This window comes from Orycteropus afer, unplaced genomic scaffold (assembly GCF_000298275.1).
Source record: "Orycteropus afer afer isolate SDZICR_OR568_19922 unplaced genomic scaffold, OryAfe1.0 scaffold00009, whole genome shotgun sequence".
Taxonomy (NCBI): Eukaryota; Metazoa; Chordata; class Mammalia; order Tubulidentata; family Orycteropodidae; genus Orycteropus; species Orycteropus afer.
In genome coordinates this window covers 10,511,806-10,523,416 of record NW_006921596.1, presented here as the reverse complement: position 1 = coordinate 10,523,416, position 11,611 = coordinate 10,511,806, and the positions used below count along the sequence as shown (strand labels likewise).

At 38.9% G+C, this 11,611-nt stretch overlaps 1 protein-coding gene across 1 annotated transcript in view; it reads right to left on the bottom strand.

Moving 5' to 3' along the window:
- Positions 1-677: 677 nt before the first annotated feature.
- The window catches only part of CNEP1R1 (CTD nuclear envelope phosphatase 1 regulatory subunit 1), a 21,900-nt gene continuing 10,966 nt past the window's right edge, over positions 678-11,611 (bottom strand). Inside the window, exons 4-6 of the mRNA XM_007946966.1 lie at positions 8,089-8,198; positions 7,909-7,963; positions 678-719 (exon numbers count right to left, since the gene is read on the bottom strand). Of these exons, the coding sequence (XP_007945157.1) occupies positions 678-719; positions 7,909-7,963; positions 8,089-8,198 (207 nt within the window). The remainder of the gene's footprint in view (positions 720-7,908; positions 7,964-8,088; positions 8,199-11,611) is intronic.

The following is an 11,611-nucleotide window of genomic DNA, read 5'->3' as shown; positions in this document are numbered from 1 at the left end:
TTAAAATTAGTTTTAAAATATAAAGTATATTTAGCATTGACTGAAAACAATGAACCACAATAGTGGCTGGAATTCAGTATCTGGTTTAACAAAAATTGGTTCTCAAAACATCTGTAATTTCTTAAAACATAATGGAGTCTTCCTCAGTCTCAACTCATCCCAATGTTTCTTCTGCAGAATGATTAAGAGAGAAAAGCACAGGGGGGAGAGGCACAGCTACACAAAAGCTGGTTCAGAGAGCTGTGGGGATGGCAGGCGGACGTTCCTGAAATACTGCTGCAGGAGAACCAGGTCCACACAAAGTCTTCCTCTTTGTTTAAAATTGGCATTGATTGGCTATTTACAATAGTTTACAAAAAATACATTATAAAAACTGAATGAGGTTCTGTTTCTAAGTTTAACTTAGTAACATACATACATACTTCATCTGCAAGACTTTGCAGAATGTGAAGTACTAAAGTGACACTAATACTGAAACACAGAATGGAAGGTACCAAAAGCAATGACAACATGGAGTCGTCATCATCGAGCTAATCTGGGTAAATATTGCACACTTCTTGTCAGTTGTTGCTATGATCTTCACGTATCCTCTGGAAAGGGAATCCTTTATGGCTTTTGGCTGTATCACTTATTTGAAGCAATGTTGTTTTAAGTCCCGTAACAATGAGTGCAGATTGTCATTGAACATGAGGCCTAGGTTTCAAAATCAGTTTTCCTGTCTGTAAAAAATAATAAAAATAAACAAACTCAATAGACAGTTCTTTAAAACCAGCACCACTTATCTACACATCTTAAAAGGCATTCATTCACAGGGTATCAGGACACTTCTATCTAGTCAAGATTAAGCAATGAACACTTTAGGGTTTCAAAGTTTTCTTCTGAAACTTTTATTATTTTAAAACACACATATCTTTAACTCAACAACAAAAGGAGAAACAACCCCATCACAAAACGGGCAAAAGACATGAATAGAACTTTCCCAAAGAGGACAACCAAGCAGCCAGCAAACACATGAAAAGATATCCATAACCATTAACTATTAGAGAGCTACAAATCAAAATGACAATGACACACCATCTCACCCCAGTTAAAATGCTAGATTTAAAAAAAAGAAGATGAAACAACAAATAGTGGTGAGGATGTGGGTAGATTGGAACCCTTTATCCGTTGCTGGTGGGAATGGAAAATGGTACAACCATCATGGAAAATGGTATGGCACTTTCTCAGAAAACTAGAACTACCCTATTATCCAACAATCCCGCTCCTAGGTACCTTTGAGTCCCAAGAATAATGACATCAACATTTATGTTCATTGCTGCTTTATTCATGATAGCAAAGAAATGGAAACAACCAAAGCAGCCATCAGTGGATAAAACCAAAAACCAACCAAACCCACTGCCATCGAGTCAATTCCGACTACTAAAGACCCTATAGGACAGAACAGAACTGCCCCATAGGGTTTCCAAGGCTGTGTATCTTTATGGAAGCAAACTGTTCCATCTTTCTCCCATGGAGTGGCTGGTGAATTTGAACCACTGGCCTTTTGGTTAGCAGCCAAATGCTTTAAGCACTGTATCACCTAAGCTCTTCAATGGATAAAGTATAAGCAAATTGTGGTACACACATATGATAGAATATTACACAACCATAAACCACCATGGGTCTGTGAAACATTATAACATGGATGGACCTGGAGGGCATAATGCTAAGTGAAATAAGTCCACATATAATAGCATATGGGAGCTCTGGTGGCATAGTGCGTAAGGCACTTGACTGCTAACCAGAAGGCTGGTTAGCCACTCCTCAGAAGGAAGGTTGGGCAATCTACTTCCGTATTGATACCGCCTAAGAAACCCAAGGAGGGGTTGCTATGAGTTGGGTCTGACTCGATGGCACATAACAATAAGGGCAAATATTGTAAGATCTCTCTTTTGTAAGAATAGGTAATACAGAAAAACCAATATCCATTGGTGGTTGCAAGGGGGTATGCCTTATACCGTGTTGTTGTTGTTAGGTGCCACTGAGTCAGCTCCAACTCATACGACCTTATGGACAACAGAACAAAACACTGCCTGGCCCTGTGCCAGCTTCACAGTCCTTGCTATGCCTAAGCCCACTGCTGCCACCACTGTGTCAAGCCACGTCACTGAGGGCCTTCCCCTATTTTGCTAACAACATGACCAAAGTAAGTGAAGTGAAATCTGTCTTTGTACCATACAGACTAGTTATTTTTGGTGATGGGAAAAGTGGCACTGAATGTGGATGTAGTGACTGAATACAGCACAATTAAAATAAAAACGAGTATAGGCAAATCGGTACTCAGGTAGGTACAGGTGAATACACAGATGAGGACAGACAGAAGTACCTGTAAGGAAGGGCAAATACAAACATGTGGGTGCAGGCATATATATTCATCGAAGACACAAATACACATAGTCCTCAGACATAACCAAGCACCTGCCAACAATGGTTTTCTGGCTTTGAAGGCTTAAGACTGTAGTCTCTTGGGACAACTCAGTCAATTGGCATAACTTAGTTCACAAAAATCATGATCTGCATCCTACTGAAATGAGTAGTGTGCCATCTGAGACACAAGTACTGGTCTCTATTCACCAGGAGGAAGACAATAAGGTAACAAAAAGCTCAGATAAAAAACACGTCTAAAAATTCAAAAACACAAAAATGACCAGAATTACTGGTCAGATAGAGACTGTGGAACCCCCAAGACTATGGCCCTGGGTTACCCTTTGGGCCTAGAAACAGACTCACTTTCATGGATTGGCTCTCAGCCCAAAAGCAGAAAGAACTACATGCAGAACACCTACCCCAGGGCAATGCACCTATCTACTCTAGGGAGATGCACCCCTTAGATCAATCAGCCATGAGACACGAGAGGGGCAGCATTCACATAGAGGGAAAGCTGGACAGACAGGAGTGCATAGTTAAGAAGGGCACAGGGAGGGGGTAGTCATGGGGAGGGGAGGGGAGGAGAGTTTGTTATGCCTGGGGATGGTAATGAGAGTGGTGAAATCAAATGTACATGAACTGTTGAATGTAAATCAAATCTGCTTTGTAAATCTGCACCCAAAGCACAATAAAAAAATTTAAAAGTTTAAAAAAAAGGAGGAAAAAAAAAAAAATGTCTACATGAGCCACAACCTCATCTACCCTGAGACCAGAACTAGATGGTGCCTGGCTACTGCTATTGACCATTATGATCAGAATCACGATAGCTGGTCCTAGATAGAATGGGAGAAAAACATGGGGCAGCACTCAAATTCTTATTTAAAAAGAAAAAAACAAAACCACCAAACACGAAGATAGAGAACTGAAGACTCCCTGAGACTTTCGTCCTGAAAGACTACTGAAACAGCCGAGTCAATCCTGAGACCATCTTTTAAGCAAAACAGCACACAAAATAAAGCATATTACCCCTAAGGTCAACGCACTACTTAAAAAACATCAGTATGAGATCAAAAGGTCAAAACAATTACTCGAAAGTAAAGATGAGAAGATAAGGGAGCAGGCAAACTAGGGTATTGGAAAAAGGAACAAACTAAACACAAAGACAATGCTGACACATTGTGATAAATGTAACTAATGCCACTGAACAGTTCAGGTGGAAACTATCAAAGAGAACCTAACTTGCTGTGTAAATTTTCACCAAAAACTTAATAAAACATTGTTTGAAAAAACAAAAACACACAGGTTTATCTGACTTTCCTGCCTACTGGCTACCCAGACTCAATTGATTCACTGAATATAATAAAATCCCAATTCGTACTGATTAATCTTTGCTCCTTACCAAAGGAAGTTTACAAAATATAAAATTACATGCTTGAGCAAAACACCTCTCCTTTCCTAACATAAAAAAGTTTAACTTCCTCAAGTTAACAAGAAAACCATAGTTGGAGCAATGGATATTTGTACATTGCTAGTGTTCAGTTTAAGGTGAACAACTCTTCTGTAGGGCCAACTGAGTCATATTCATATTAGGGGGAAAAAATTACATACCACACAACCCAACAATTCCACTCCTAGGAATCTATCTGAAGGAACCTAGATGTGAAAGTAAAGATGTACATACAAGTGTTCTAAGTTCCTTCATTCAACATTTTATCGAGTGCCTAGTATGTATCAGGCCCTGTGCTAAATGCTAGAGGTCTAATAATGAACAAGACCAAGGCCCTGTCCTCAGGGAGCTTCAGCTCTAGTGACGAAGTTAGGCAATAAAACATATATGGAAAATGTGGAAACTATGTCCAATAAAGGATTAAATTATGGTATATCCATAAAATGAGGTAAGATGCAATGAAGTAAAATAGAAGACCATAACTGAGGTAATGCAGGCAAAGGGATAAGCTTAGGGATTGGCACATCCTTGTTTTTAGTGGGTGCCTCTGAGCTGACTTTAATTCCTAATGAACCCATGTGACAGAGCAGAACTGCCCCACGCGGTTTGCTGGCTATAATCTTTGCAAAAGCAGATCTCCAGGTCTTGCTCCCATGGGGCCACTAAGGATGTTCAAACCACCAACCTTTGGGTTAGCAGTTTAACATTAACTGCGACAACAGGGCTACTCAGCACATGTTTAATGCTCAATAAATGGCAGCTACTGTTCAGCTGGGTTGAATAAAACACACAGGTTTTAAAAACCTGTACCATCCTGCTGTTCTAAAATGTCAATGACCAAACCAAAATGTCAACCAAAATACGGTGATTTGGTTGGTGAGATTTTAGGTGGTTTTATTTCTTTTTATCTTCAGTCAAACCTGTCTTCAGTATTCTGATTACTTCTCTTCAGTCTTTCACTTAAATTTTGGTCATTTAATTCTTCATAATTGCTCGGTATCTTGGCAGATCTTTTTGTCTTTCTAAGTCATTCTGTAAATATTGACTGAGTAAATCAATCAAGGTGCATTACCAATATATTTTTTTTCCTGGCAGATCTTTGATACCAATTTCTCCACTGCGTTAATGAGGTATAATTTAGATACAGTAAAATGCTCAAATCTGGTATATAGTTTTCTGAGTTTTCACTAATGCATACACCCATATCAAACAATAGAGCATCTCCACCAATCAAAATGTTCCTCCATGCTTCTTTCCAGTCTATGTGATGACATGGATATGGACATAACCACTTTTCTGACTTCTCTGACCACAGATTAGTTTGGCTCATCTCTGATCCTTAAATAAATGGAATCATATGTTATGTTTTTTTGCATCTGGCTTCTTTCACTCAACATGTTTCTTAGATTCATCCATGTTACTACTACGTGTTTCAGGAGCTTGCATTTTTTACATTGCCAAGTATTCCTCTGAATATACCATTATTTGTTTATTCATGTTTTAATCTATTTTAAAAGTACTTTTTATCACATGAACAAGACATTAGTGAACCTCATTATTAAAATCCAAGTAATTCAGATATGCAAAAGTCACAGTTTCCATCTTTCTCAAATTCAAGTCTGCTCTCCAGAAGAAACCAGTGTTAGCAGGAATTCTTCTACATCATTTTCTGTGGATTTACATTTGCATATATAAATAATAAAAATTTGATGTCTAGCATGCTGACATTTGCAGGTGAAATATATCACTTTGAATTTTTTTTTCAAAATATGCTGATGAAAGGGGAAGGTAGGCAAGGGTATAGATGAAACAAGAATGGCCATGAGTTGATTATTGCTGGCACTGGCCAATGGGTAGATGGGAGATAATTATACTCTTCTATGTTTTTATATTTGAAAATTTTCATAATTAAAAAGTTTCTTAGAAAATGGTAGCAAACTGAGCATACTGTTTGGTAACTTACTTTTTGTACCTAACATTTTGCCATGGAGATCTTTCCATTACCGGTCTACCTGTTTTCTTTGCTATGACTATATCTCAGTCTATTTCATCACTCCTCTATTGAGAAACAGATTGCTTCCATTTTTTCACTACCATGTTGCAACGGACAGCCCTGTAATCGTCTCCTAGTGTGCATGTGATTCCTCTCCCTAGGTAGACGGAGAAGAGTAACATGGTTGGGTCATGTCATTTTACCTTTTAAAAGAATAATGAAAAACCGCCCTCAAAAACAGCTATACCAATTTAGTCAACTACCAGTGTACCCATTTCACTATAATACTGGAGTTACAAAGTATTTTTTTTTCTTTGCCAATCTAACCAGTAAAACAAATGGGAACTCAGTGCTTTAAAGTCTTTACAAATGTTTACTAATCCTATGTATTTGCTCTTCTACGATTTGACTGTATCCTTTTCCCATTTTTAAATGTGTTATCTTACTGGTTTTTAAAAAGTTTTAATGAGACACAATTCATTTACCATAATATTTACTAACTTCAAGTGTATAATTCAGTGATTTTTACTATATACACGTCATTCCTTTTTATAGCCCTGAATATTCTGAATATATCTCATTTTGTTTATCCACTTGTCAGCTGATTGACATTTAGCTATTATGAATAGTGCTACCATAAACATTCATACAACTGTGTGTGGACACATGTTTTCACCTCTCTTTGGTATGTATATACTTAGAGGAGTGGAATTATTGGGTCCTATGGTAACTCTGCATTTAATCATTTAAGGACCTGCCAGACTGTTTTCCAAAGCAGCTGTACCACTTTACATTCTCATCATCAATTTAGGAGAGTCTCATTTTTCTACATCCTTGACAACACTTATTACTGTCTGACTTTTTCGACCCTAGCTATTGAAACAGGTGTGAAGAGGTAGCTCATTTTTTTAATTTCAGTACCCTGATGACTAATAATGTTCATGTTTTCCTTACTGATTTTTAATACATCTTTAATTCTTCTGGGAGCTCTGGTAGCATAGTGCCTAAGGCATTTGACTGCTAACCAGAAGCTGGCAGTTCAAACCCACCAGCCACTCCTCGGAAGGAAGGTTGGGCAATCTACTTCCATAGTGATACCGTCTCAGAAACCCAAGGTGGGGTCGCTATGAGTCAGATCTTGATGGCAGTGAGTTTGGCTTTTTTGGTTAATTCTTCTGAATGCTACCACTATCTATTATATACCTTGCAAATACTTTCTTCTAATCATTGCCTAATTTCTTGTGTTTTGCTGTACAAGTTATAAATTTTGCTGAAATCTATCAAATGCATCCTTTCTATTCATTATGGCATTTCTGTTTTTGTCTTCAGAAGGCTTTTTTTGATCCCAAGATCATATTATTCTATATTTTCTTCTAATAGTTTCATAAAGGGATGTGTGTTTTTAAACATTTAATTATCCGGAATTTATTTTATAATGAACAGGTTGGAGGAGCTCGGGTAGCACAGCACCTAAGGCGTCTGACTGCTAAGAAGGTCAGTGGCTCAACCCCACCAGCCACTCTACGGAAGCAAAACTGGGCAAACTACTTCGGTAAAGATTTACTGCTTTGGAAACCCAATGCAGGCATTACTTGTTTAATGGTTCTTAACTGAAGGTAAAAACAGTTTTATGAATAAAATAAGCAAATCAAAACAGAAGCTACCAAACAAAATTGTGAGAAAACCCATTCATAATACAGTGGTATATTTTTAGATCCCATATACAGACTACCATTGGATAAATAAAAGTAGTTTATAAAACCAACATCCACAGAACCATTTTTGGCCAATAATATCCACCGTATTTCACTTTCTAAGATAGTTTCAATTATAAGATGCATAATTATTTTATAAATCATTAAGAAAACTTAAGACTGTCAAGTCTATTTAAATTTGTAAGATGGCATCGATTATTAGATGCATTTCAAACTCAGAGATGTAAAAAATGTGTCTCAGAATCAATGCTATAAGGTATATTCCCACTATGAATTCCAGAGATGTTTTTCTAAAGCTAAATATTTCCATTCACATATATAATTTTCAGACAAAAAAGAGTACTTACATCATCACAAGACATATTATACTCTGCTAATACAGTTCGACATCGAGCAGCTATACTGAATAAATGCAGTCAAAGGAAAACTTATCATTGCAAAAGTAAGCTTTTAACAATCACCTATATTATCTAGAAGGCACTTTAGTTTAGTTCAGAGACTAAAGCTCAATCAGTGGTAAAGGATACATTGATGGTGCGACTACTCTCTTGTGTATTCCGGCAAAGAACAAGCCTATTAGAGTGATACAGCTAATGGTGAAAAATGGATGATTCCACAGTGATGTGAAGAAAGACACCTGTAAAAGACAAGTTCAAAACATCACAATGTTAAAAATGTTAGAACAATACTGATGCCTACCTCCCCACTCATATATAAACATACATAATCTTATTATCACCTAAACTATGAAGATTTGAAAACTTCTAATAATCATGGTTTTTGTATTATTATATAAGGAGCTCTGGTGGCGTAGTGCCTAAGGCATCTGTTAACCAGAGGACTGGCAGTTCAAACCCACCAGCCACTTTGCAGAAGGAAGACCAGGCAATCTACTTCTGTAAAAATTTACTGCCTCGGAAACCCAGTGAGGGTCGCTATCAGTAGGAATCAACTCAATGTCAGTGCATTTTTGGTTTTGGCTCTGTATTATTATGCTTAAACATAAAAATAGTATGAGTTTTATATTTATATCTTCTATATAGCAAAGCAATTTGGCACTGTTCCCTTCATTTATTGCAGACACTTGACCATGATAAATCTATTCCTATATTCAAAAAACAACCTACGAAAAACACGTAGGGATCAGTAAATGCACTCAAAACAGTATAAAACAATACAAGAAACACAAGAGTATATAAGGTTGCAGTGCGTGGAACGTCTTAATATGTCTCTTCTAGCCATGGTCTTTATGACTCCCACCATATAACTAGGAGGGAATATGCAAATATAACGTGCTTCTGGCACACCAAGGGGATTGGATAACTTGTTAACAATGTAAATGGCACCCTTGTGGGGATGGGATCATGCAAAAAAGGTGTATGGCACCCTAACGTGGGGATTAGTCAGTTCTGCCATCTCACTAGGCTTAAAACGAGCCATCCAGAGGTAAAACGCTGCAATCTTTTCAAAAATGATTGCAGCATTACATCAACAGAGAGCTTTCATAAATTCAAGCCGTATCCAGAAGGGGGTGTGCAATGACGGATATCACTGCTGATGTGAGATGGAGCTTGGCTGAAAGCAAAGAATACCAGAAAGATGTTTACCTGTGTTTTATTAACTATGCAAAGGCATTCGACTGTGTGGACTATAACAAATTATAGATAACATTGCAAAGAATGAGAATTTCAGAACACTCAATTGTGCTCGTGAGGAACCTGGACACAAAGCAAGAGGCAGTTGTTCAAACAGAATGAGGAGATACTGAATGGTTTAAAATCAGGAAAGGTATGAATGAGGGTTGTATTCTTTCACCATACTTATTCAACCCATATGCTGAGCAAATAATCTGTCAGGACAGGAGGACGGCTCACTAACACCCTATGATATGCAGATGACACAATCTTGCTTACTGCAAGTTGAAGGTGACTTGAAGCACTTAATGATGAAGATCAAAGACTAGAGCCTTCAGTATGAATTATACCTCAGCATGAAATAAACAAAAATCCTCACAACTGGATCAATAAGCAATGTCATGATAAATGGAGAAAAGATTGAAGTTGCCAGGGATTTAATTTTACTTGGATCCATAACCAGCACCCATGAAAGCAGCAGTCAGGAAATCAGGTAACATACTACACACTGGGCAAATCTGCTGCAAAAGACCTTTCTACAGTGTTTAAGAGCAAAGATACACTTTGAAGATTAAAGTGTGTCTAACTCAACCCATGGTATTTTCAGTTGCCTCATATGCATGTGAAAGCTGGACTATGAATAAAGGAGACTGGAAAAGAATTGATTCATTTGAATTATGGTGCTGGTGAAGAATACTGACCCATGGACTCCCAGAAGTAGGACAGCCAGAATGCTCCTTAGAAGAGAGAATGGTCAGACTTCGTTTCACATATTCTGGTCATGTTGTCAGAAAGGAACCAGTCCTTGGAGAAGGGTATCATGCTTGGTAAAGTGGAGGGTCAGCAAAAAAGGGGAAGATCCTCAACAAGATGGACTGACACAGTGGCTGTGATGACGGGCTGAAATACAGCAAGGATTGTGAAGATGGTGAAAGACTAGGCAGTATTTCGTTCTGTTGTAGAGTCACTATGAAGCCAACTCAGTAGCACCTAACAACCATACAGGCAGAAAGGAGGATCTCACTACCAGCAAGAAAGAATTAGGAGTGGCCCCGAGATTCCTACACACTGAGACAATGGCAGAGAGGTGACGGCAGCAGAACCAAAAGAAAGGCACAAGACAGCATCAGGCTTCCCACTCCAGGGAGCGAGAAAGCCGAGTGCCTTCAGGCAGAAAGCTTGCTGGTGGACTGGGGTGTCTCCTTGGGCACTTACAAGCAAAGCTAAAAGAGCTTTGAAATACCAGTCCAACCAGGGCAGAGGCTAAGGCCAGAGAACAGCATGTCTGTGGCATGGCTGAGAAGATGTCATCCTGATTGAGAAACTGTGGCCTGTGTTGTTTTCTGATCCTGAATTGTAACCTGTTACTTCCACAATAAATCCCATAATCATGAGTATTATGTATGAGTTCTGTGTGGGCACTGAATTAGTGAAACCAGCAAAGAAGCAGAGAGTACCCTGGGAGGGACGGTTGGTGTCAGAATTGGTAAAAGGATGGAGGGTGGTGGCATGTCTGACCTCCACCCCACAGGAATCACCTTGGCTGATGCTGTTGATGGTGATTCTGTCTCCCCCTCATGAAGTTAGGGGAGCTCAGAAGATGCCTCCCCCACACCCTTTTGCAAAGCTCCACAAGAACAAGGGCATTGCCTTGTTCATTGCTGTTGTCCCAACATCTGAAAGAGCACTTGACGGGTATGTACCAAATGTTGAATGAATGAAGATGAGGCCTCTGATCTCAATGAAAACACAAGTCATGAGTAATATACCAAAAAAGCCACACATAGCAACCCTACCGGTCAGGACAGAACTCCCCATAGGATTTCCAAGGCTCTAAATGTTTATGGAAGCCGACTGCTTCCTCTTTCTCCTGAAGCAGTTGATGGGTTTGAGCCGCCAACCTTTAGGTTGATAACCAAGCACTTTACCCCCTGCATGACCAAACCAAACCCAAACCAGACCCACTGCTGTCAAGTCATATCCGACTCATAGTGACCCCTCCTTGGGTTTCCGAGGCAGTATCATTACAGAAGCAGATTGCCCAACCTTCCTTCCGAGGAGTGGCTGGTGGGTTTGAACCACTAGCTTCTGGTTAATAGTCAAATGCCTAAGGCACTAGGAGGGGTTGCTATGAGTTGGATCTGACTTGACAGCAGTGAGTTTGGTTTGGTACTGCACCACCAGGGCTCCTCAAATACAATACAGTTACTTTATTTCCCTGTTAAAAAGCTCCCTTAAACGAGTTTGGAAAACTCTGCCATTATAATCTGGTCCTGACTGAATGTTTGTCTCCTGCCACACTTCCACTACATGCCACCACCTGGCTAACTCCTATATATTTTTCTAAGACTCAACTCCAGCATCACTCTTCCTTTTGAAGAAGCAAAAAATAAGTTTAGTTTTTTTTTTTTTTTTT